General features: G+C 49.5%; 1 protein-coding gene across 6 annotated transcripts in view; it reads left to right on the plus strand.

Annotated features, from left to right (window-relative positions):
- Nucleotides 1-26,593, plus strand: part of PKP2 (plakophilin 2) — a 115,435-nt gene that overhangs the window by 32,409 nt on the left and 56,433 nt on the right. The window contains exon 1 of one of the 6 annotated variants that reach the window (XM_054696261.1): nt 17,355-17,387. The exons of 2 other annotated variants lie outside the window; for them this stretch is intronic. Coding sequence is in view for 1 of the 4 variants with exons in the window: in XM_037514054.2 (XP_037369951.2) it covers nt 25,722-25,944 (223 nt within the window). In the remaining 3 variants the exon portion in view is untranslated. Of the gene's footprint in view, nt 1-17,354; nt 17,388-23,373; nt 23,440-25,026; nt 25,047-25,719; nt 25,945-26,593 lie in introns of those variants that run through there. 3 more of the 6 variants (XM_054696260.1, XM_054696262.1, XM_037514054.2) reach the window with 3 other exon arrangements.

A 26,593-nucleotide genomic window follows, 5' to 3' on the forward strand; every position in this document is an offset into this window, starting at 1 on the left:
TTTGATGTTCTTCTAGCTTCCTGTCTGTCTATTTTCAATTCCTTCTTCATGCTTGGGAAGTTCTCTTCAATTATCTCCTTGAATAGTTTCTCAGTTCCTTGGTCTCTCTCCTCACCTTCTTTGATACCTTTGACTCATATTTCCTTTTCTCGTAGTGTCAGATAGTTCTTGAAGTGTTTCTTCTTTCTTTTTCCTTTGTATTTCTCTTTTCTTTGGTCTTTTTATGCCTGTATCTTCAAGAGTACTGATTCATTCTTCCATTTCTCCTATTCTATTTTCATAGCTTTTCCAAGAATTCTTGAACTACTCCAACAGTCTCTGGATATCCTCCAGTTCCTTCATTTTCTTCCTCAGTTCATTGATTATATTCTTATCTCCTTCTGTGTTTTCTCTTAACTCTTTATTATTTTCATCATGGCCTTTTTGAATTCTTTGTCTATTAGGTGGAGATATCCTTCTGTGTCCATATTATCGGGTTCTGGAGGTTGACTTTCTTTCTGTGTTGTATTGTTCCCAGAAGGGCCTGCTTGAACATCTGTATTTTTCTATCTTCTCATTGTTAGCCTTCGACTTTGCTCTGTTAGTAGTGTCCCTGTAACTGGTACTTGTGGGCATGACTTCTGGTCTCTCTTGCTGAAGTGTGGGTGTGTCTGCCTGGTGTGTGAGCCACTGTGGCTGGTAGGGAAAGGTGTAGGTGAGGGCTCTTGTAGTTTTCCCCTCTTCTCTCTTTGTCTCTGCCCCTGTTCCAGGCAGGTGGGAGTTCTCATTGCTCTTCCCAGGGTGCTGGGAGTTGGGGGGGGTCCTGCAGTGCCCACCTGGGTACACGTCTGGACACTTTTCTATTATGGTAGATGTTGTTCTGAGCTGTGCTTTGCTCCAGGGGCCCCTGCTTTTCCGGCCCCCATTATGTAAGATGGGATTCGATGTCTCAGCCAGCGGTCGTCAATAGTCTTATGTGGAGCCCTGCGCCTCCAGAAACACGCCGAGGCCAAGTCCACTGGGAGGTGCCTGCAGGCTGGGTGGGATGTATTTCTCTGTCAAGCAGCTATGTCCCTCTAAGTGTGTCTCAGAAGAATAGCGGGATTAAAAGAGAATAAGGGGTAAAAGAAGGGATAAGAGGAAAGAGGAGGAGGTGGGCATGGAGGAAGGGAAGTGGCAGAAAGAGAAGAGAAAATAATAACAATAATGTTAAAGGAGAAAACCAGAGAAAACAGAAAACAGAGGTAGTAAAGAAGGAAGGGCACAAAAGACAACCCAATAGCCTATAAACAAGCAAACACATATGCAGGTTGGAGGATAATTGATTCTCAGACCTCTGATGGCTCCCAGTGAGCTAGTCATTGCTGTTTTAGTCTGGTCCACAGGGGACAGCCATAGTACTCGGGGTAGGACAGTCTTCCCCGAGGCCACTATCTCCCTTGTGGTGTACTGAGGGAGCATATAGAACAAGCTCTGAGAGGCAAGGCATAAACTGTGGAGTGTCCAATAGTCTCTGACAGTCTCCACTGCAGCTGTGAGTATGGGAGGATCGGAGCTCTTTCTGGTTCCCTGAGGTAGTTTGACAAGGGTGGGGGTCCTGAGGTCTCCTTCCACCGGGGGGGGGGGGCTTGTGTTATCTAGAGGCCCCCAGTGTAGGGACCAGCCCTATGAGGCTGCACCTGATGGCCCTCCTGCTGGTGGTTAAATGGTCTGTCCTTTCTGGAATAACTTCAGCTACAGCCTCCTGGTGTCGGGTGTAGGTGGTTGGTGTTTTGTTCTGATCACTAGGTGGCTCCAAAGATGTCTCCTAGTAAGCTTTCAGAACTGTGCTTATTCCAGGTGTCCAGGAAAAGGAGGAGGGAGAGGGGAGTGCCCCAATGAAGGGGCTCACACCCAGCACTGTGCCTGCCCTGCTGCCCCCACTTGCCCACCTATCACTTTCTGGAGTTCTCAGATATCTCAGGATTCTCCCGTGGTCTCCAAACATTTTCTCCTTTTCTTTTCCTGGGCAAAGTGTGCAGGCTTTATGAGTGGGGGCAGGGAGAAGGATTCCACATGGATGATTTTCTCTCCTCCCTTACCCTGTCGTTTTTATTTTCCCTCTGCTTCTATTGGATAACCAACTTTGGCCAATACATCTGGGACCCTCCAGGAACTCATTGTTTCTCCCTATCAGTTGTTTTCACGGAAGAGTTTAATTCTAGTGTCCCGTCACCACCATGTTGGTGACATAAAAGAAACCTACAATGAAATTTTAAAGGGTAATCATTTATTTAACTGGCATTTCACTGTCACTATTAACCATACACACACACCTACCTATACACAGAAGTCTCTGGAATTCCTTCCATGTGAGGCTCTGAAACCAGGTGAAAGATAGGTACCCAGGGTCTCCAAACTACTAAGGGGAAAAGCCCATTTTGCCCATTCTGTAACGGCCCAGTCACCCACAGCAGAGTCAAAGAAGGCAGACACTAAAGATCCTGGTCTGTGAGAGGCTCTGAGGCAGAGCGAGAGATGATTTCAAGCAAGAGATTTTCAATCAAACTCCAAAAAGCACCCAACCCTTCATGGGCAAATGTCCAGCAAGACAGGATAGCTCAGGCCCGGAAGCTTGCCAGGAATGTAGAGAACTCCAGCCCGGGGACCCAAGGGCAAGGGTTAGGCAGGTCCCTGAGAGCAGGGCAGATCAGGGGTGTCCTTGGGACCTCCCATGGTGTCAAGCGGGCAGCCATTGCCCTTGAAGAGCCTGCCACATGCCAAAGCGCCAGGAACTGTCTCTGCCCTTCCTCCCTTTCACCTCCATGTGCATCCACTCCTGCCTCCTTCCCAGCTGCCTGCCCTGCCTGGGAAGTCTGCTTCTTTGCTGTCAGGAGTTGTAGTCCTCGCTGCCTATGATCTCACTGCATGGAGACCAGGGTGGTAAGAGGGTCGAGTTCGTTCAGGGGGCCCCACTGCTCCTCTAGCAGCTCCGCTGTCTGCTCCTGAGCTCCGTTTCATCCCTGGGCAGCCCTCGCTGACCGGGAGAGACAGACTTCCGCGGTAAAGACCAGACACCCTGCAATTAGATGCTCGCCCGGCTGTAGGGGCAGAGATACCAGAGAGTGTCTCTGATAGAAAGGTTATTTCTGGTAAAAAGTTGAATTGTGGTATCACCCACAGTTCTCATGCTCAAGGTAACTGAAGGTGCTGTAAAGTCTTCTCATGAGCTCACAGAGCATGCTGGCCTCAGCGTGAAATACTCCACGTGCAGAAGTGACACCTCTTGGGAAGGGGTGTTGGTGTGTCCTGAACACCTTGGGGAGGCCTGGCCTATAACCAAGGCGTCACACTTGTGCACTTTTCTTGAAGCTTCTCGACTGATGACAGTGAATGACCTTGCTGGTGGCAACACAGGTGTTGCAGCCATAAGATGAGCCTCTACCTCCTTCCTATCAGGACACAAGACTGAGACCAAACTTGACTTTCTTCCACAAATGGCCAGCATGTGTTCAACTAACTTTACTTTTGAGCATTCACACCCTTAAATTAAAAAGAAAAGGAGGGCCTCCCCGGTGGCGCAGCGGTTGAGCGCTGGGTTGCGAAGCTGCCCACAGCCTCTGCGTTGCCGGCTCGATCCCCGGCTGCTCTCCGGCCACCAGAGGAGGGTCCCACATGGCGCGCAGACCTCTCCTGCCGCCCGCTGCTCCCCTCAGCAGTGTACTTCGGTCCTTCTGCCTGCTCTGCTCCCCGCTCTGGCTCTGGTGAATTCTCTCACCCTCCCGCGCTTCTGACTGTACCCAGTGCATGTATAAATAAATAAACAAATAATAAATAAATAAAAATACATGCCTCTTTAAAAAAAAAAATTTAAAAAAAAAATTAAAAAAAAAAAAAGAAAGAAAAGGAGACACAGCGGCAGTTCACACCAGCCCATCGGTCCCACCCTCCATCCCTGCCAGCCTGCCTACCTCTGGCCTCACCCTCCATCAGGTCTTTCACGCTGTGGCCAGTGCGTCTCCCCAGAACGCAGACCTCATCCTCTCTCTCATTTGTGACAATGGCCAGTTGTTGCTACAGAGAATATCAGCCTCCCCCGCTGCCATCCCACCACCGCACGTTGAGTGCTGCCTGAAACACACTCCTGGGGCCACATGCTGCATGTGCACGCCAGAGAGTCACAGTATTTTTTCGTTTTTTAAGATTTTTTTTTAATTTATTTATGCATATAAGAACTGGGGTGCAGGCCAGAGGTGGGGCAGGTGAGAGGACTCATGAGAGACAGAGTGGGGAGCAGAACACGTAGATTGACTGAAATCCACTGCTGAAGGGAGCAGCAGGGAGACAGGAGAGGTCTGCTGCACCATGTGGGTAGCTCTCTGGCTGGGGATGAAACTAGCGCTCTAGTGGCTACAGATAGCTTCATAGTGCTGAGACTTAACCCCTGTGCCACCAGGAGACCTGACTCAGTATTTTAAATCCATTTTAATATTTGACTAGGTAAAATAAAAATGAAGATGTAATTCTTTGATTTGTGGCCTTTAGCTAATTTCCTGGGGATTTATTAAGTTCCCAGTATTTTAACTTAGGGACACTTTTGGTTTAAGGCAAAGCAAAGTGTTCTTCTTCATCTTAGTTCTGTTTTTAACTCAGAAGCTAAGGAAAACATCCATTCATCCATATTATTCACATATGAATGTTAAATACGCAGGGATGTCTCATCACTTAGTCAACCACACATTTGAGAACATTTAGTTCAAAAATAGATGATAACTCATAAAAGTCTCTCCCTGTTAATTATTTGTTATCATTAAATCATCTGTGGCAGCAAATCCACGACCTACCATATCGGCCAGCTGCTGTTTTTGGTTTTTATATACATTTCTCCCTGCTGCTTTTCTGAATGTGTCTGTGTTCTGCAGGGAGTGGAAACTGGCGACTTTAAGTGACTAAGCATCCAGGAGTGTACCCCATGCACCCCACCTTAGAAGGTGGTTAAATCTAGAACTTAATATGGTATGGACTTCCTTTTGTTTTCAGCTTTTAGAAGCATACAACAGACATAATGAATTAAAAATAAGAAAACTTGGGCCTCCCCGGTGGCGCAGCGGTAGAGCGCTGGGTTGCGAAGCTGCCCGCGGCCTCTGCGGCGCCGGTTCAATCCCCGGCTGCTCCCCAGCCACCGGAGGAGGGTCCCACATGGTGCGCAGACCTCTCCTGCCGCCCGCTGCTCCCCTCAGCAGTGTACTTCGGTCCTTCTGCCTGCTCTGCTCCCCGCTCTGGCTCTGGTGAATTCTCTCACCCTCCCGCGCTTCTGACTGTACCCAGTGCATGTATAAACAAAACAAACAAACAAGCAAACAAATAAATAAAGAAAAACATGCCTCTATTAAAAAAAAAAAATTTAAAAAAAAAAAAAATAAGAAAACTTGCCTTTGAGAAATAGGAAGTGTCAAGCTGTTCTCCTGAGAGTTGGGAGGGGACTGTGGTGGCTGGTCCTGCGATGGCAGACGGGAGTCTGGAAGCCCCCAGGGCCAGAGGGTGTCCATGCCCTGTTTGTTCTCTTTACAGTCGCGTGTCCTCCTCCCACAGTCACTATGCAGGTTCTCCTGATCTGTCAGCCAATTTATCACCTGACTTCCTCTTTCTTTGCTTTGTAATTTGGGCATCTTACTCTGCTCAGCTAATGTGTATATCAGGGCCTCCCCTGGTGGTGCAGGCAGTTGAGCACTGTGCTGTGAAGCTGTCCACAGCCTCTGCAGCATGGGTTCGATCCCAGCCGCCCGGCAAGAATCCCACATGGCGAAGCAGACCTCTGCTGTCTCACCCGCTGCTCCCCTCAGGAGTGTATTTCGTCAGTCTGCCTGTTCTGTTCCCTGCTCTGTCTCTGGTGAATCCTCTCACGCTCCTGTGCATCTGGCCTGTAGCCCGATTCTTGTATAAATAAATAAAATCTTTTAAAAAATTCTAAAAAAAAAGTGTGTGTATATCAAAATGTGTAAACCTAGTCATAATGTGAGTGTGCAGGTTAGCTCTCCTTGGGAGGAAACTGTGAGGTGCTGTGCTAAGGTAGCGATCTCCAGGGCTGCTGCTGCCATTTCTCTCCTGGTTTCCACTGTAGTAATAGAGAGGGTGGCAGGGAGCTCACCACTTTCGGTCTCAGCGTGAAAAAGCTCTCCAGGTTCACCTTACCTTGTTTCTGTTTGCTTTAATGACAGCGTTTTCCACACTGCCACTCTTAGGATTCTAGTTGTGGGATGTTCTCAGGAGCCTCAACCTTACAGTCACATTGCCTTTTCTTGGCTTAAGCCCACAGTCAAGTCCATAGTGCTCTGTCGTGTGTCAGTCCCTTATTTCTTTAAACCCCAAAAAAGCTTAATAATAACAGGCACCTCCCATGCCCTGTCATTTTAACTGCACTGACAGCTTCTTGGCGTGGCCCTAGTTCCTGCAGGCAGTCCTCAGTGGAGGCCTGCATAGCTGCCCAGAAACCACCTGCTTCTAGAAACAACGAAGCAGGTGTTTGCATTGAATCGCTCTCAAAGGGTCGCATGTCAGGGCCCGGTAGTTTGTTATTTTTTCCACTCTTTCGGCATTTCTGGCCAGTTGGGTGTGCAAAAAGTGAAGAATACATTCTGCCACTGCTGGGAGGGGGAAAGGGAGACACCCCCTCCTCCAGTTATTTCACTCACAAGTCAAAATCCAAGTCCCCAGTGAGAGGAAAATACACTCTGGCCACCACGTGATGTCGCTGTTGAGCTCATCCCAGCTTTGACGGCCCCTGTCGGAGGCTTCCTATGTCACTGGAGGGGGAAAAATGGAGACAAATGTAGTTTTGATACTTTATGGACATTTTTTTAAAGTTGATGCTTGTTTTCATTTTAAATTGGGTTATTCCACTGTGATTCTTTCTTTCTCTGTAAAGAGAAAGCATTGCAGGAAGGTATTGGATTCTTCAAATGGAGCTGTGTATCAATTATTCTGGGGATTTTTTAAAGATTTATTTAAGCATACAAGAACTGGGTTATAGGCCACATGTGCAGGGGTGAGAGGATTCATTAGAGCCAGAGTAGGAAGCAGAACAGGTGGACTGACTGAAATCCACTTCTGAGGGGACCAGCGGAGAGACAGAAGAGGTCTGCTGTGCCATGTGGGTCAGATCCCTGGCTAGGGATCGAACTCAGGTCTCAAAGGCTGGCGATAGCTTCATAGCACTGAGACTTAATTTCTAGGCCATCAGGGAGGCCCTCCACCTTCATTCTTAACACTGAAAACAAACTCTCTCATTACATTTCTATAATATTCTGTCAAATACATCTTTTTAAAACTCCCTTAATAGACCTATGACCAGCCTGATCCTAAAGACATTTCACATATATACTTGTGTTCTCTCACAAGCCCCTGTGTGAAGAGGACCATCACCTGCCTCAACAGATGAAGAAATAAAGCCAAAATATTGCCACCTCACCTGCACGCCACCTCCACATTAAGGGCAGAAATCCTAACTTGAGTATCTTCTCTCCCCTTACACGTGCTTTGCCCTTTCAAGAAAGCCTTAGTTTATCAAAGTAGACAAGCTTCTTGGGGAACTGGGCTACAGGTGAAACATGAAAAGCCCTCTGTACACTTCTTATGCCAACTCGAGTTATTTTGTGCTGGTAAATGGGGAACAGAGGCGGCTGCTCTGGGACCCCCAACACATTTAGGGTAGTTCCCCAAACTTCACCAAGTGAGGGACACAGAACCTATTCCTTGGATAAGAGCCCAAACAGTAGCCCCACCCTGGCTGGTGAGTTTGATGTCTTCTGTGTTCTGTCAACAGGGAGCAGCATCCCAGCTGGTCCCAACTTGTCAGCAATGCCAAGACTTCGCAGGAGATTGGCGACTAAAAACAGACTCCTCAATGATCGTTTATCTAAGAAATACCAATTTGATTTTAAAAGACTGCCTAATTCTGCCTCCTTCCTGACAAAACAACTAGGAAGATTATCAAAGCAAAATTTGCAGTGCTAAGTCTGATAATAGCCAAAATAGTGATAATACTAGCACCATACACCAGAAACTCTGCCAACAGGCAGAAAACAGCTACCTTCCATTTTGTTTACTTGAGAAAAATTGAAAGACACTCTGAATCCATGCCCAAGTGCAGATCCAATGTTTTAAATTAAGATGAAATTCACGTAATATCAAATTAACCATTTTAAGTGAACAGTTCAGAGGCATACGTTATTTTCAGTGTTACACAGTCACTGCCTCTGACTAGTTTCAAAATATTTCCGTCACCCCAGAAAAAGACCTTGCACTCTTTAACTAGTTCTTCCCACTCTCCTCAACTCTAGCCCCTGGCAACCACCAACCTGCTTTCTATTTCTGTGTATTTTCTGATTGTGAATACTTCCTACAATGGAATCATACATGTGCCCTTTTGAGTCTAGCTTATTTCCTTTAGCGGAATTTTTTTCTTTTTATTTTTGCATAGAGGAACTGGGGTATAGACCAGAGGTGTGGGGCAGCAGTGAGGGGATGCTGTGAAAGGATTCATGGGAGACAGAGTGGGGAGCAGAACAGGCAGACTCATTGAAATACACTGCTAAGTGGAGCAGCAGGTGAGACAGGAGAGGTCTGCTGTGCCCTATGTTGATTAGCTCCCCAGTGAGGGGTGGAATTTAGGCCATAGTGGTGATAGCTGAGACTTAACCCATAGGCTACCAGGGAGGCCCTTAGTGTAATGTTTTCAAGGCCCATCCATATCATAGTGCATAGCTGCACTTCTTTCCTCTTTAGGGCTGCATAATATTCTGTTGTATGTGTGTGCATATGCACATGTGCATATAAATCATGATGTCTTTATTCATTCATATGTTTATTCCACCTTTTTTGACTGTCCTGAATAAGTTGCTGTGAACATGTGTATATTTGTGTTTGTTTGAGTATGCAGGTATTTGTGTGTGCCTAAGAGTGGAATTGCTGGAAAGTATGCTAGTTTATATTTAACTTTCTGAGGAATAACTGATATCCTTTGTAACCCATCTTTTCTCCTATTGCCAGCTTCCATTGAGACAGGAAATCATAGGAGTATACGGGACATTTTCAGTTAAACCAACAATTATCAAACGTTTTCTTCTGTAACCCTTTATACTCTCAGTTTTGAAGAACACAAAGAGCTCTGAATGTGTGGGCCACATCTATCAATGTTTATTGTACCGGAAATTAAAACTGAGAATGTTTTAAATAATGGAGTCATTATATATCAAAATAAATAGCCTATTTTGGGGGAAGATAGCTACACTTTCCAAAATGAAAATATGTAGTGATATGTGGAATTTTTGTGTATTGGCAGCTAATGCAAGGCAGCTGGATTCTCATTCCTGCTTCTACCTTCAATGTGTTGTTAAGTTGTTTTTTTTTTTTTCCTGAAGTATAGGAAAAAACCCAGGCTTTTGGTAGAGGAGGGCAAAGTAGATGGAAGAAGGAGGAGTGATTTAATAGCTTTCTCAGTTAATTGTGGGCATTTTCTTTGGTACTACATGAAAACTGAACAAATGGAAGAATCTTAAAAGCTGGTTGTCAAGTGGAACCTGAAACTGTATTCATGAATTTTTCTTACTCAGTTACTTTAAAATCTATTTGTCTCTGTATCACTTTGAATAGCCCTTTCATGCATGCTTGCTTGTAACATTATAAATGTTGGTTCACTTGGTGATAATATCCTCTAAAAGCTGGTACATTTTATTATACAACAACAAGAAATCTTATTTGTCAATATAACCATCAGTCTCATCAAGAAAATATCACAATCTTTTTTTTCTTTCAAGGTCACAATTATGGCAGATACATATTTTGTCAAAATTCCAATTTTTATTTAAAAGCTTGAATCTTGTCATTTGTAACAAAGACTTAGGGTTGGTGCCCTTAAATTAACAGGTTTATTTATTTTCCAGAAAATACCTGCTAGTTATCCTCATGTGAAATAATTCCATTATGTCTGTCATTACAAGCACACAGATATCTCATGAAAAAGAGTGTCTTGTTTGACTTGCAACACATCCAAATGCTTTGCCTGGAGATAATCCTTCCTCATACTTCTCTGTGTGTGTGGCTCTTTCTGTGTCCTTCCAAATTCCTCATATGGAATTTTTGAAAGGCAGGTCTTCCAGGACTGATTTAATAAAATCAGTCATCTTCACTGCTCACTACAGGACATCCCTCAGTGACACTGTTTTCTCACCCCTGCAGGCTCTGGGCTGTGGGGCCTCGGGGCTAGCTTGCATGGGACTGCCCCCCACCCCCCAGCATTAACATGGGTGTCAGTGTGCCGGGGAAGCAGTGATGTCCATCTTCTTATAAGAATAGTTCCCTTAGCAGGACTCCCCCAGAGGGTCCCCAGAGCCCCTTCAGGCCCTGTCAATTTTGCTTTAAATACCGCTATCTCGGGCCTTCCTGGTGATGCAGGCGGTTGAGTGCAGTGCTCTGAGGCTGTACACAGCCTCTGCAGTGCCGGCTCGATCCCCGCTGGCCGCGGAGCAACCCACATGGCAGGGCAGACCTTTCCTGTCTCGCCCGCTGCTCCCCTCAGCAGTGTATTTCAGTTAGTCTGCCTGTTCTGTTCCCCACTCTGTCTCTGGTGAGTCCTCTCACCCTCCCACATATCTGGCCTGTACCCTGGTTCTTGTATAAATAAAATAAATCTTTAAAAAAAAAAAAAACACTATCTCAAACTTATTAGCTAACCAGAGACATGGGAATCATTTTTTAAGGGAAGGACTAGGAAGTTGGGGTTCCCAAGGAAATTAGCAGAGAAAGTGTCCCAAGAGTTGCTGTGTGAGGAGGCAGAGGGCAGAGAGAAGAGGAGCAGCCTTTACCTCCTCACCTCAAGCCTTTGGGATACAATTGGAATGGTGCTGGGCATCCCTCCTGGATAACCAGCCAGCTGCCCACCTTCCACTGGGATGACAAAGCAGTCTTTGGAGATCCCCGAATTTGCCTTCCGGTCCCCTAGCCCCTGCACCCCAGCTGTGAGCACTCAGTTTATGAGCTCATCTCTGCTTCTTTTTCCCTTCCAGGCCCAAGGGAGATTGTGAATAAATAGGTGGGTGTCTCAGATACAAACCTCAGAGCACCTTACTACCCAGAACTTTCTGCTGACTTCTGCGGTTTCTTTTTTCTTTTCTTTTTTTCTTTTGCGTAGAAGAGCTGGGGTACAGGCCAGAGGTAGGGGGGTGGTGGTGAGAGGATTCCCCAGAGACAGAGTGGGGAGCAGACAGGCCAATCTACTAAAATCCACTGCTGAGAGGAGCAGCAGGGAGACATGTGTGTCAGCGAGACATGTGTGTCAGCTCCCTAGCCAGGGATCAAACTCAGACTGCAGCAGTGATCGCACTGAGATTCAACACCAAGGCTGCCAGGGAGGCCCCCCACTTCTGCAGTTTCTTCAAGGCTCCCCAGAGACATTTGCTCTTTTTTTTTTTTTTTTTTTCCTGGAGAAGAGCCTAGGCCCACATTTATTCTTATTATTAATAATAATCACATACTGTTCATGAAGAAACATGCAAACAGTTATGAAAATAAGACACAAGCTTACTCAGTGTTTCATATTATCTGGTTCATAAAATCTGATGCTTTCATATTGTCAAATTTCCTTATCAGTAATGGCAAATACCTTGTTATGAAATTATTAAATTGCTGGCAACTATACGAAGCCCAAAGTCACAGCTGGTATAGATGTTACTAGACTGGTACCAATCTGGTAATATAGGGTAGTAGAAGTAGACGACATTTACTTTGAATAAAGCAACTTAAGATTATTGTTAAAAGATACTTGGATGATTGGAGACATTTGCTCTTTAAAAGCTGTCCACCAGTGACCTGTTTGGGCCTCAAGTCACTTTCTTGCATACTCACCCCGTCTCCCTGTGTCCCACACCTGGTTGCTCATCAACATCACCCTAAAAGCTACCTCAGGCCCCGAAGCATCTGGGGACCCCCCTCTCAGCCATTTGGGTAGACCGAGTCTGCCAGGAAGCCCAGAAACTTGCAGTTTCGGCTCCTCTGGGTCTCCTGTTCCTTGCGCATGGGAACACAAGCCAGAGCGGCGCCGTCGGAACAGTCTCTAGTCAGCTTTCCTTTCCTCCGCATCCTGCTGCCCACCCTCCCGCCCGCTTCCGCCTGGCACCCTGCCCACCCTCTGGGTGCAGCCGTCTGCGTCAAGACGCCTGCCGCCTCGCCACGGCCAGCAATATCTTTCTCTTCCCCGTTTATTGGGCGCCTCCCCCTGTACCCCTCTCCCTTATCCATGCAGCGAGTGATTTTCGACCTGCTACTGCTCCGTGTGTGCGCACACATGTGTCAACCGTGATGTGCTTGCTCGTTCATCTGCAAATTGAGTGTCAAGAGCCCTACTCCTGGCAGATTTTCGCTCTGTCTCGGCAGAGAGCTCTCCAAGCAGGACGCACGCTTGTTCTCCTTGGACACCAGCGCCCCAGCCACTCTGGCATATTGCTGACTCGAGAGCAATCTGTCACTCTGAAGACACAGATCTAAAAATTCTAAAATATGCAAGATAATATTGAACATTCACAGAGTGCTCTGTGATTTATGAAGAATCTTCGTCGCTGTTCCACTTGTCACAGCAGCCAGATGTGGCGGTACATATGCCCCCTCTTCATGCCAGAACAGAGGCCTCCAAGGGAAGTGTGACAGCAGGCCCAGGCTCAGCTGGGGTCAGGGGCAGAACGGGGAGCACAGCTCAGCCCACCTCGTTATCCAGACTAAGGCCTCACCATTACACCTTACTTCTTTCTGTAGCACATAGTTACTCTTCCTTTTCATCCTCTAATTTTTAAGTATGTTATATAGGCAAGCAAACAAAAATATCATCTTTATTCAGGACACTGAATCATAAATGTCACCTCCTTTAATTCCCAAGAGGGGCACCTCCCTGGTGGCGCAGGGGTTAAGTCGCAACACTATGAAGCTAGCCACTCCAGCATGAGTTCAATCCCTGGCCAGGGAGCTGACCCACATGGTGCAGCAGGCCTCTCCTCTCTCACCTGCTGCTCCCCTCAGCAGTGTATTTCAGTAGATCCACCTGTGCTGCTCCCCACTCTGTCTCTGGTGAGTCCTCTCACCCCCTCACCTCTGGCCTGTACCGCAGTTCTTGTATGCATAAATAAAAATAAATCTTAAAAAAAATTCCCAGGAGGCAAAACAATGGCCCTCAGGAGAGCAGAGATGGGCAGCAGCGATGCTGTGAGGGCAGATGGTGTCAGCCTGGCTGAGAGGAGGAAGCTGGATCTGTCCCTGAAGGGCAGGGAGGGAGGAACAAAGCAGCCACAAGAAGAGGAAACAAGACCTGCAGTGGAGGGTGTTGGGAACCGTGGCCCGGTTGCTGCAGAAAACGCCGTATTTCCCGTGCTGCGAGGGGAGGCCAGCTTGCAGGGGAGGCCAGCAAGGAAGATCTTAAGAGCGCTGGGGTCCTGGAAGATGTCTTGGTCTCATGCACTTGACTGGAAATGGAGTCATCTCCTCACCCAAGTACTTTTCCAATAACACCTCTGCAAATTGATTTACTGAGTCAATAATTGCCTTGTGATTTGTGTCCCTAAAGCTTGATATTTCTGCTAAAATCGACGATATCGATTAATTAACAGGGTGAATCGGAAATACCCAACAAATCATCCTGAGCCGCCCTCATCGGAGCTGTTGGCGCAGACACAACCTCAGGGGACACCTTTGTCACTTCTCCTTGTCACAGGCCATCACCGACATCCCTGGTGTGCTTGCGTTTGTTTCCTGCCGAGATACAGCCCTTCAGACTCAAGGCACACAGACCCAGACAGTCTCCAGCCTGGAGTCCAATCCAGTGGTGATTTGGAGGAGTGTCAGTTGCTGCCGGAAACTTGGTCTATTAAAATGAAACTAGTGACGTCAGGGCCACAGAAGTATGTGTCCCTGTCCAGGCTCGTCCCTGAAACTGAAAATCCAGAGTTTCCCCAAAGCCCTTTGCCCCGGAGAGTATGGCCAGGAGCCCCACCTACACGGGGGCGGCCCTGGAGCTTTTCCAGGACTCAGCGGGAGTTTCAGCTCAGGGTTTCAGATTCCAGAATCACAGCAAATTGTGGAAACAGACGATTGCCTCGCCTCACCTTTATGTAACACACGGTCACTCGGAGCATTCAGCCAGCAAATAGCACTAGTGACTAGAAACAAGACAAACGCCTCAATACCCCAGGGTTCCTTATCAACCATTTCTTCAGAAAAACACAGACAGACTTGTCCCCATGTTTAAGCTTTACTGGAAAAGAGAGAAGAGCTAGGGGCCTCCCTGGTGGCCTAGGGGTTGAATCTCAGCCCTGTCCACTGCTTCAGCCTGAGTTGGATCCCTGGCCAAGGAGCTGACCCCTATGGTGTAACAGACCTCTCCTGCCTTGCCCGCTGCTCCCCTCAGCAGTGTATTCCAGCGGATCTACCTGCTCTGCTCCCCACTCTGTCTCTGGGGAATCCTCTCACACCCCCATGCACCTCTGACCTGCATCTCAGTTCTTGGACACAAAAATAAAAAAAAAGAGAAGTGCTAGAGCTGTGGTGTATGATGTATTTCTTTCTTTTTCTTTTGTTTTTTTAAAGTTCTCCTTTTTTTTTATATTTATGCATACAAGAACTGGGATATAGTCCAGAGGTGCGGGGCATGAGAGGTCTCACCAAAGACAGAGTGGGGAGCAGAATAGGTGGATCTACTGAAATCCACTGCCTTGGGGAGCAGTGGGTGAGACAGGAGAGGTCTGTTGCACCTGATGTGGGTAGCTCCCTGGCCGGGGACCAAACTCAGGCCTCAGTGGCTGACAACAGCTTGACAGCACTGAGGCTTTAACACCTGTGCCACAAGGAGACCCCAGCTGCAATGTATTTTTGTGTCATGAGCTGACTTTGTGGGCACATGGATTCAAGCACTGCAGGTAAATTGTGACTGAGATAGGGTCTGCTTGCCAACATCTTCCATTGCGGGGGAAAGACCAAAGGCGAACGTGCACCCCCCCTGGGGGGCGGAAGACTCTCGGCCAGGCCAGCACCTCATAGAGTAGCTACTTCAGGGGGGAATACTCTTGCAGAGGAGATGTTTCAACAAAGACGTCCATCCCAGAAAGACCTGGGGAAAGCATCTTCCCAGAAGGAAAGGACAAATGTGTAGATGTGTTTCCTTAAGAATTAAGAAAGGGGCACTTCCCAAACTGCCTGGCCCCACCTGACAATTTTTAAATTGGGGTCCATGCTACAGACTTACTGACAGGATATAATCGCTGTGGTCTGATTGTGTTCCCCCAGAATTCATGTTGACACCTGGTGCCCAGTGTAGGGTTTGGAGGTGGGCAGAGGAGAGGCCCTCAGGTCATGAGGGCAGAGCCTTCGGGAGTGGGGTGCCACGTGCAGACAGGAAGGGCCCTCACCAGACACATTTGTGGGTGTCTTGCCCTTGGGCTTTCAGCCCCCAGATCTCTGAGAAATGACTAATGTTAGTGAAGCCACACAGTTTAATGTAGTTCGTACAGCAGCCAGGAGGGACCAAGACAATAACGCAGGATATGTGGATTGACACAGTTGTACTGACCACTGCCTGTCCCGGCCCAGCCCGCCGTGCTTGCAGGAGAGAACTGGATTCCGAGTGAGCGGGAAGCTTCCTTCTGACCAGCGTATCTACTTACTATTGAAATTCTGGTTTTTCTTCCCATTACAAGTAGAGTGCCACAGCAACGTTGGCTTATACTTTTAACCACTTTTTTTTAAGTTCATTGTGCCCTTGTAGAAATTATTTTAAATTATTAATGAATGTCCTCTGAGTAGCAGGCTGTAGAGCGATCAAGCTCGTCTCCCAGAGAGAGAGACGCAGGGCTCCACCCTCCAAGCTGTTCCATCAAGGGCCCCGGCACGTGAATAAGCTGTCTCAGGCCACCCAGCCCCAGCCAAGCTTAGCCACATGCGTGAACCCCGGAGTCACGAGACAGAAATCATTCTGGGCTTAAGCTCTTAAATGCTGGGATGGGTTTTCGGCAGTGGTAGACAGTCTAGGAGTTCTAAGTGCTTTATATTCAGTATCTAAGTGCACCGTGCTTAGAAGCTGGTGAGCAGACACCAGGAATGACCTGACATTACACATGAGACTTGAAGCTCAGTGGAATAAGTGACTTGCCTGAGATGACACGTGAAGCAGCACATCAAACCCTCCCATCTGCCCTGAGCGCCTGTTCATCTCACTCTGCCATTCCAGGCAGGCATTTTGAGTATTCTATGATGATGTGCATGATTTTAAAATCCAAGTCAGGGGCCTCCCTGGTAGCCTATGGGTAAAGTGGCAGATGGCCCACCAGGACAGCCTAAGTTCGATCCCCAGCCAGGGGATCCCCACATGGCGCAGCAGACCCCTCCTGTGTCCCCTGCTCCCCTCAGCAGTGTATTTCACTCAGTCTGCCTGTTCTGCTCCCCACTCTGTCTCTGGTGAATCCTCTCACCCCCGCTGCTTGACCTACACCCCAGATATTCTAAGTAATAATAATAATAATAATAATAATAATAATAATAATAAACAGATACCACATGGAAGACGGGGTGAACCCTGCATTTAGATGAAGCCTTGACTTTCCCTGCTGGGGAGTCCCTGTGACACAGTGACGCCCAGCACCCGAGTGTCCGGAGCTTCCTGTCTTGCTGTTAGGACATCAGGAACGTGCCACTGACAAAGCCACCACCTTGCCAAAGTGTCTGCTTGCCAAACTTCAGGTTTATTATCCATTTTCTAGCTGCCAGGTCTCTACACTCATTGAGGAATAATTTTTAAAAGCAAGAGATATTGATCCAGGTGTTCTACTCCCCACTCTGTCTCTGGTGGGTTCTCTCACCACCCCCCCACCTCTGGCCTATACCCCAGCTCTAGTATGCATAAGTCAATAAAAATAAATCTTTGAAAAAAAGAAAAAAAATGTTTTATCTTTTAAATGTGAAGCAGAGTTTTGATGCCATTAGTAGTTCATGTCCTCCATGAAACATTACTTCTGCTCTAAAATTTACACCATATTTAGTCTCCCAGTAACTTCCTGAAATTTTTGCATAATGGAATTTCCCATACTGAAATGTATATTTGGTCAAGAAAATAAAGAAGACTGCTCAAAGAAGCCCTAAGTTAATGCAGTAAGTTTGTAGCGCATAAATCAGATAAAAATGCAAGTTTGAAATGAAAGATTTTTTGGATCCTGCCTGTGGGCTTCCTGCAGAAGGAACTGTGGCCTGGTCACTCACAGACTCATTCCTCTGGTTTTACATCTTTTTTCTTTTATCAGATTCTGTGGGTCACTGAAAAAAAAATGAAAGAAGTGGAAGAATTTCAAAAACTGAATCCAAGCACTAGGAAGCTGCCCTTGCTGGACACCAGAACCTGCAAGGTATTCCCAGGGCCTGGGCCCTTTCTGCCCCTCACTGACCAGAGCTGCCTTCTGTGGCATTCTGGGCTATTCTCCAGCTGTCAGGCAGCCCTCCCAGCAGACACAGAGCAAGACAGGGCTTGCTCCCTGGTGGCTCAGAGGCTTGTAGCCTGCCTTTAGGGGCATAGTGTGAAGTCTGCATACCTGCTCACCCTGTAATTAACTCTTGCTCTTGCAATAGGAGTCTCACCTCCAAAGGAACCCGGTTAATGAGTTTGTATCTTCTGTTAAATCATTAAGTTCTGAAAGTAGTTGGTTTTTAATTTACAGAAAGTATTGCATAGCTAATTAGTAGAATACCGGCTGTCTGTTTGATGGGGTTTTGGGTTCGTGAGCTGGGGTCCTTGGGTTACCTCTAAGAAAGTTTCAACAGAGTTCCTGTCAACAGCACATGGTGAGTTTACCCAAAAGACAAAGATGTTTGCACAGTCACAGGCAGCAAGAGAGCTGCATCTTGCCAGGATAGCAATTATACTGATGGAGTGTTCCTTTTTTTGCGGTGGGAGGGGAAGGGGATTCATTCCTTTGTGGGATTGTTATGTATTGTTAATTCTAGGGTGTGACGCGAGTTTGATTTGTAAGGACCAGGATTCCCTACAGTGGCCTCCATCTCCACATCCCACCTCTGGTCTGTGCTTCTGGATCCTTCCTGCAGCCTCTAATGCTCCTACAGCAGTTGGGCCTATGGGTTTTCATTCCTACAGTTGGTTTAAGGACTATGTTCATCATCTCTACCCCACCTCCAGTTTCTGGCCTTGTGACACCTCCATCCTAAATGTGGTACTCTTAGCCACCATCAGTACCTAGAATATATAACATCTCTGTGACGTCTTCAAAGATCAAGTTACCAAAAGTTTGAAAGCCTAAATAACCTACTAGTGTTACCAGAACACAGCCGCCTCAACAATAGGAGCCAGCAGGAGCAATGGTGTTCTTTCAACCTGCTGCTCCACCACAAGTCTGTTGTGGCAGTTATTCCTCAGAGACCTTTTATGTACAGTGTAGTTCCTGGATCATGGAATGCACCAAAAGCTGCAAGCTATGAGTTGATCAGTGCTAAATGGTCCCGTCAGACCTTTGTCACCAGGACCCAGCCTCTCACCACAAGTCAGTTGTGGCTCTTGCTCCTTGGAGCCCTTTTATGTGAAGCACACTTCCTGGATTGTGGAATGGACCAGTCAGGTGCTATGGGCTGATTGGTAAATGGTCCAGTCAGCTACAGGATTGAAAAATGGTCCAGTCAGACTTGTGGGGGGGGCACCCTGACAGAGGTGGCAAGCCAGGCTAAGAGGGAGCTGAGGGGGAGAGACAATACCAGCCCCCAAAGAAGAGAAGGGGATGAAAGCCCCCAAAGGAGAGAGCTGCCTATGCCAGCCCTTGAAGAAAATAAGACGGATCCAGCCTCCGAAGGAAGAAGAAAGAAGGGGAGACTGTTCCTGGCCCCTGAAGAAAGAAGAAAAGAAGCATCCAGCAGCCTCCTCCAAGGAGGGAAGAGAAGCCAAAGGACTCTGTCACAGACTGGGCATCGGTCCTGTCTCTGATGTTGCCCGAAAGGAGCACCAAAGGCTCTGGGCCTGGAGTCTCAAAGAGCTGTGTGTTGTTGGTATAACCCAACAACTCACAAGGAGCTGTTAACACTGTGGGTGTCTCTGCGGGAGACCAATAGTGACCATCACTACTGGCCAGTGCTGTCCAGCACTCCTGGTGACCTGTGGCAAGATAGCCAGCCACTTGTGCGTCCAGTAAGCTCTTTGTTTCCCCTATTTGTAAGATAGATCCCATGGTGGTTGTTCCTGGAGCCTGAGGTCTCTTGCAATTGTGTGTGCTGGTGAGAACCCACAGACAGTGACCTGTCCTCTTATTGGGCACTGTCCTTTGTTAGGCTATAGCCCAGAGGCCCCTATTGTGTGGGCGTTGTATTGCTGTAGCCCTTGGTTTTGGCTTTTGGCCTTTTGGGACTTTTTGGTGGCTCTCTGGTCTCATAACCAGGGCAGGAGGGTGGCCGTTCCATCCTTCTATCTGGCCTCCTGCCTTGTGGCCCTGTTGCTTTGTTGCCCGTTTCAGTTGGTGACAGCAGCAGGACAGGACACTCATGGTTGATCAGCCCAAGGATCCTCTCTTTGCATTGGTCACCTTAGATGCAAAAGCAATTGCAAGACACCTGACAGGATTTGATTTGGGAAATATAATTGAATAAGTCATGGGTTCAATTGTTAGTTTGGGAGGTTCTGCTTCTCCTCTACCCTCTTCTCCTGCTTCTTCTGCCATAGGTTTTGGGTTGGCAAGTATAAGGTCTGGTGTCAACAAGGTAATATTTATACTGTTGGAGTCCATATGGGCATATAATTAGAGCCCAGTTGCAAGTATAAATTTTGGATTTTTGTTTCTGGGGGGCCTCTGAGGTATGGTAGTACAAATGCTATTTGGTGCAAAGGGAGGTGATATTGTGAAAATGCAAGGGCAGATAGAGAAACTGCAAGAGCAGATATAGGATGCCCTCCAGAAATTGTACTTGGGGAAGGTAGAAGTCCATTTGATGGCCAGAGGAAAGGGGACCAACCTTTCCCTGATAGCGGTAATAGGGAGGCACAGGAAGAGGTGGATCGCCACCTAATGGAAATTTTGAATACACCAGCAGAAAATCCCTCCCATGTGGCCAGTGCACCTCCTGAGGAGGCCGTGAAGGCTCCACAAGCCTCTCCACTGCCCAGAAATAAGACTTCTTTTCATAATTGATGAGATACTCAGTTTGGTCAAGGGATTTTCTCTGGAGCAGGACAGTTTCCTCTTCGTCAATTCCCAGTGGGGGGATTGAATGAACGGGGTCAGCCTACTAGATATTACTGGTCTTATAGCCCCTTCCTCCCAGGGGATCTCTTAAATTGGAAAAGATTTGTCCCTCCATACCGGCAAGACTCTCAAAAGATGGAAGATTTGTTTACCTCAATTTTTGCCTCACATCAGCCAAGTTGGGCAGGCATACAATCTATGTTAGATACATTGCTTACATGTGATGAGCGAAGGATTTCTTAGGAAAAGCTAAGGAAGAAACTGTTCATGACCACTTGGAAAATATAGGTAAACCAGAATTGGAGGTGGCCATTCCATGGTAGACCCTAATTGGGATCCCAATAATGGAGACATGGAAATGGTGAAGCACTATCAAAAGTGCCTCTTAGTAGGGCTAAGGCAGGTGATCCCCAAACAAAAGACTTTTGTTAAATATTAGAGGTACATCAAAAGGTTAATGAAGAGCCTTCTGAGTTCTTAGAACGAATTATGGAGGCATACAGCAGATACACAGATGCAAACCCTGATGCTCCAGAAAACACTAGATGGTAAATATGATATTTATTTTCCAGAGTACTCCAGATATAAGGAGGAAATTAACTAAGATTGAGGGCACTGTAGAAATGACTCCTTCCCAATTAGTGGACATTACATTCAAAATCTACAATGCAAGAGAGGAAAGGAGACCTAGGCCTGCAATGGTATTTGTGGAGAGAGAGTACCCTGGACAAGGTTCAGAAGGAAAAGCAAAGGGCTAATAAGAGAACCTCTAAGGAGACATCAATGTGCATATTGTAGAGAGGAAGGCCACTGGAAAAACAGATGTCCTTGGTTAAAAACAAGAAAGGGGAGAAGGTATGAGAAAAATGTAGAGAAGGAAAGTAGGCCCATGAAAGCTCAAAATGGGGATTCAAGTAAACACTGTGGGAAGCTGGGTCCTGGTAACAAAAGTCTGGAAAATGGAAAATGGGCAAAATTTGAGAAATGAAGGACCAAGGAAGGGAGAGAAAAGCAAATGGTGGGTAAGGATGGTTGTTCAGATGAGGAATAAAGGTAATGAGGGCTCCACTTGATGGGATCAGGCCTTACTTAAGATCTGGCAGAGTGGAGATGCCCTAGCCCAACTATCTAAGAAATGGTCTTGTCTTCATAATGTATTGCTAACCACACACACTTCTTTAAAGCTTGTGGCTATAAAACCTTGGGTACATCATTCAAGAGTAAAGAGGGCTCTAAAATATGACCCAGAGACCAGAACTCGCTGGACTTGTGAACCTGTTAAGGACTTGAAATGTTTAAGAGAAAGAAACAGGACTAATTTTTTTCTCCTTTTCAGAGTCCCATCTGGGTTGCCAACTGAAACGGGCAACAAAGCAACAGGGCCAAAAGGCAGGAAGCCAGATAGAAGGATGGAACGGCCCAGGCTATGAGACCAGAGGGCCACCAAAAAGCCCCAAAAGGCCAAAAGGCCAAAAACCAAAACCAAGGGCTACAGCAATACAATGCCCACACAATAGGGGCCTCTGGGCTATAGCCTAACAAAGGACAGTACCCAATAAGAGGACAAGTCACTGTCTGTGGGTTCTCACCCGCACACACAATTGCAAGAGACCTCAGGCTCCAGGAACAACCACCATGGGATCTATCTTACAAATAGGGGAAACAAAGAGCTTACTGGACACACAAGTGGCTGGCTATCTTGCCACAGGTCACCAGGAGTGCTGGACAGCACTGGCCAGTAGTGATGGTCACTATTGGTCTCCCGCAGAGACACCCACAGTGTTAACAGCTCCTTGTGAGTTGTTGGGTTATACCAACAACACACAGCTCTTTGAGACTCCAGGCCCAGAGCCTTTGGTGCTCCTTTCGGGCAACGTCAGAGACAGGACCGATGCCCAGTCTGTGACAGAGTCCTTTGGCTTCTCTTCCCTCCTTGGAGGAGGCTGCTGGATGCTTCTTTTCTTCTTTCTTCAGGGGCCAGGAACAGTCTCCCCCTCTTTCTTCTTCCTTCAGAGGCTGAAACTGTTTTCTTTTCTTTAAGGGCTGGCATAGGCAGCTCTCTCCTTTGGGGGCTTTCATCCCCTTCTTTTCTTTGGGGGCTGGTATTGTCTCTCCCCCTCAGCTCCCTCCTACTCTGGCTTGCCACCTCTGTCAGGGTGCCCCCCCCACAAGTCTGACTGGACCATTTTTCAATCCTGTGGCTGATTGGACCATTTACCAATCAGCCATAGCACCTGACTGGTCCATTCCACAATCCAGGAAGTGTGCTTCACATAAAAGGGCTCCGAGGAGCAAGAGCCACAACTGACTTGTGGTGAGAGGCTGGGTCCTGGTGACAAAGGTCTGACGGGACCATTTAGCACTGATCAACTCATAGCTTGCAGCTTTTGGTGCATTCCATGATCCAGGAACTACACTGTACATAAAAGTTCTCTGAGGAATAACTGCCACAACTGACTTGTGGTGGAGCAGCATGTTGAAAGAATACCATTGCTCCTGCTGGCTCCCACCACTGAGGTGTATGGGTTCCAGTAACACTAACAGCTCTGATGCACTCATTATATACTCTGCGATGTGCTAAGCCCTTGGATGCGTCACTCATTCACTCAACAACACCTATTGCCTGCCATGCGGATTGTTCTCAGTCCTGGAGAACAGCAGTGAGCAAAGCAAAGCCACTAATGTCATAAGCTCATATTCCAGCAGGAAGCAATTGGCAATTGAAGAAGCAAAGTATAAAGCACACATCAGGAAGATGGAAGGGCTGTGGGGCATTACACAGAGAAAGGAGGAAGTGTGTCTCATTCAGGAGATAAGCTGATAAATGAGCAGAGCCCTGGCTCTTGGGAATGTTTGACTGAGCTCTGAGCAAGTATTTTTTTTTTTAAAGATTATTTATACAAGCACTGGGGTACAGGCCAAAGGCACGGGATGGTGAGAGGATTCATCGGAAACAGAGCGGGGAGCAGGACAGCCAGACGGACCGAAGACACTACTGAGGGGAGCAGCGGGCGAGGCAGAAGGGGTCTGCTTTGCCACATGGGCTGCTCCTTGGCTGGCTGGGAATCGAACTGGCGTTGCAGAGGCTGCGGACGGCTTCACAACATGGCGCTCAACCCGCTGCATCACTGGGGAGGCCCCCGGAGCAAGTATTTGTTAAGTATTTTGTGGTCCACTGGTTCAATCCTCACAGTAGACAACTTACATTGCTCCTACTTTATAGGTAAGAGAACCGAGGCTTAAAAACGTAAGGAAAGTTGCTTAAGTTCATACTCCTTACTAGGCAAGCCAGGATGGGGCTCCTCTTTCAGACTTGCTTTGAACCACCTTCCTCCCATGGAGACACCAAGTTCTCCATTCTAAGAGGGTGTCTGTGTGGTTAGGCTGGGGCTACCTAATAGTACAGTCACAGCTCAAAATTATGATGTTACACTTCAAAAGGGAAAATCAGTATGGGAGGGAAAAAATAAAGGAAATTGGGCTCAATCAAATAAACTAAAGAGAAAAATTCCTCTGCGTCCCTGGTGAGGGATGAAAGGCGACAGGGCTGACTTTGTAGGTAGAGGCTATCAGGGCATAAAAGACAAAGAAAGCCCCAGCTGACCTGGCAGGCACCTCTACCCAGGCACTTCCAGGCTGCAGGGGAGAGAGGGAGTTTGCAGTTGGGAGTCTCTGTCATCAGTTCCCCTTCAGGCCCCTATGTCCTCAGCACGAAGGTCAGATGTTTACAGTGGACTACAAAACTGAGTTGGTCACAAGCTATAATCTACATAAAGATGGGTCTTGCTAGGAGGGGGCCACCCCCTCCACCAGCCACCAACCCTGGGTTCCTGCAGCCCCACATTGCTCAAACTGAAGGCCTGGGGCTGCAAGGACGTCTGGCTGGCCTTGTGCTGTGTTCTCCAGCCACTCCTGACCCCAGCAGGCAGGGCTGCAGCCATGAGTGACTCCAGGGAAAGTGAACCCACACAGCCCAGCAATCAAAAGGAAGATTATTTTACTTAATACCAGAGAGCGATGTTTTTCTTTCTGCCTCCCAGTCCAGAGAGGAAAAGCAGGAGGAGTGACTTAGGTTGTAAACAAGAGGTCCTGGCCCTGGGCTCTCAGGTTTTCAGGAGGCACTACCTGAGTCAGAATTAGTAGGAGGATCACTACAAGCGGTGGGCTGTGCCACTGAGAGTTGGAGTCCCCTCTCCCTGCCCCACCCCCCTTCTCACTCCTGGCCCCCCAGGCCTCCATCCCTCTCCCCCGCCCTCCCAGAGGTTCCCCCTTTCTTGGCCTACTCCTCCTCTTCCTGCATCCCAGCCCCCTCTCCCCGACCCTCCCCCCAAGACCCTGTTTTCCAGCACCCCCAGATCTCTCCTCCCCTCGACCCCCACTTCCCTCACTCCAGGGCCCCTCTCCTGCCCCCACCGGGCCCCCCTCTCCCGGAGCGCTGGAACCCCCTTCTTCTGGCGCCCCCGGGGTTTGCCCTCCCCTCCAGGGATTCCCCTTCCCCTCTCCCCTCCCCACCCTTTTTGGGGGCTGCCCCCTCTCCCGATCCCCCAAGAACTCCCGCTCCCCTCTCCCCGCCCCCCAAGGGTTCCCCCTCCCCTTGTGCCCGCTTTGTGGGGGCGAGTGCCTCGAGCCGCGGGGAGGCGGCGGGCCGGGGACAGGCTGTGCGTTCGCGAGGGAGGACAGCCGCTCCGCCGGGGGGAGACATATGTCTCCGGGCCTGCATCTGTGCGCCGAGCACACGGCCTCGCGCGCCGGGCGCCACGGACCCCGAGCCGCGCCGTCTTCTCCCGGCGCGTCCCACTCTCCCGGCCCCCGGAGCCGTCCCGCCCTCAGGTCAGGCAGCCGCGGAATGTCCAGCCTGTCTCCGGAGCGGCGTGGCCAGAACTGCCGCCCGCGGGGGGCGCGCCCGCCCGCCAGCAGCGGACCCGCCGCGCGGCCGACAGCGGGGCCCCGGGGGTGTCCGGCTCCACCTGCCGCCGCCGGGTCCGCCTCGCAGGTGTCGGCGCCGCCGCCCCGCCCGCCCCGGGCCGCGTGCGCGTGCACGGCGGAGCCGCCCCTCCCCCGGCCGCGCGTGCCCGTGGCGGGGGCGGGGCCTGAGGGCGGGACGGGCCTCCAGGGGGCGAGGCCAGAGGTCGGGGTCTCTGGAGGGGCGGGGCCTGAGGTCAGGGGCGGGGAAGGGGCGGGGCCGCTTGGGCTAGGGGCGGAGCGCCGTGGGGGCGTGGCCAGGGGCCTGGGACTCTGGTCGCTCGGGTGAACGGGGTCGGGGGGCGGGAAGGCGCGTGGGCGGGGCCGAGGGAGCGGCTCGAACCTCACAGGCACCCGCTGGGGTCAGGGAGGCGCGGGCCCTGGGGGCGTGGCCCTGGGGGGCGGGGCGGGGCGGGCCACTCACCGGCGCGGGGCGGGGCCGGGGCTGCAGCCGGCGCCCCCGGCTCCACCGCAGCTTCGCCCGCAGGTCGCGCGCTGGCGAGCTGCTGGACCGGTCGCGCCTGCGGCCCCATGGCCGCCACCATGGCCGTGCCCGGCTCCCCGCCCGAGTGCGGCTACATCCGGACCGTCCTGGGCCAGCAGATCCTGGGGCAGCTGGACAGCTCCAGCCTGGCGCTGCCCTCCGAGGCCAAGCTGCGGCTGGCGGGGAGCAGCGGCCGCAGCGGCCAGGCGGCCAAGAGCCTGCGGATCCAGGAGCAGGTGCAGCAGACCCTGGCCCGGAAGGGCCGCGGCGCCCCGGGCTCCGGTGAGTGCGCCGCGCCGCGCCCCGCCTCGCGCGCCCCCGCGCCGGGCCGTGCGCCAGCTCCCCGGGGGGGCTCCCGGGGCCGGGCACCTGTGGCTCGCGCGCCCGCGGGGAGGCCCTGGCCGCGCTCCTGCAGACTCAGGCCGGCTTGCTTGGGGAAAGCGCTCTTCTGCCACCTTTCTGAGCTTTGTCTCTGCTACCTGCGTCTGTTAGATGCATATATATATATAGAGAGAGAGAGAGAGAGAGTCGGTCCCAGATGTTCGCCCCTCGCTCCCCCTCCAAAAAACCTACGGGACTTAACCAGCAGGTTCCGGGTGTCTGAACACTGAATTCTATGCGGTATTTTGGTATGATTTTTTTCTGGGCGGGGCAGGGGGAGCGCCTTTCGCTTTAATTAGATTTTTTTAGAGAGTCCATGACCCCCGTAAATATTTTCCTGGGAAACAAAGTCTGAGCGTTCTGGGACGCCTACAGCCTGTAAGGTGGATTGTAGTGCTTTGTCCAGGCTATACAGGTGGGGCGTTCCGCCCAGTGTACCGGGCAGGGGGTGATTTAGGGGCGCAAAGGCTGGCACGAGCCTTCAGCCCGGAACAGGCAGGTGCAGCGCCTGCGGAGGGGCGCTGGGGAGGGGCCAGCTGACTCCAGAAAG

This window comes from Talpa occidentalis, unplaced genomic scaffold, assembly GCF_014898055.3.
Source record: "Talpa occidentalis isolate TD23 unplaced genomic scaffold, MPIMG_talOcc4v2.1 talOcc4.16, whole genome shotgun sequence".
Lineage (NCBI taxonomy): Eukaryota > Metazoa > Chordata > Mammalia > Eulipotyphla > Talpidae > Talpa > Talpa occidentalis.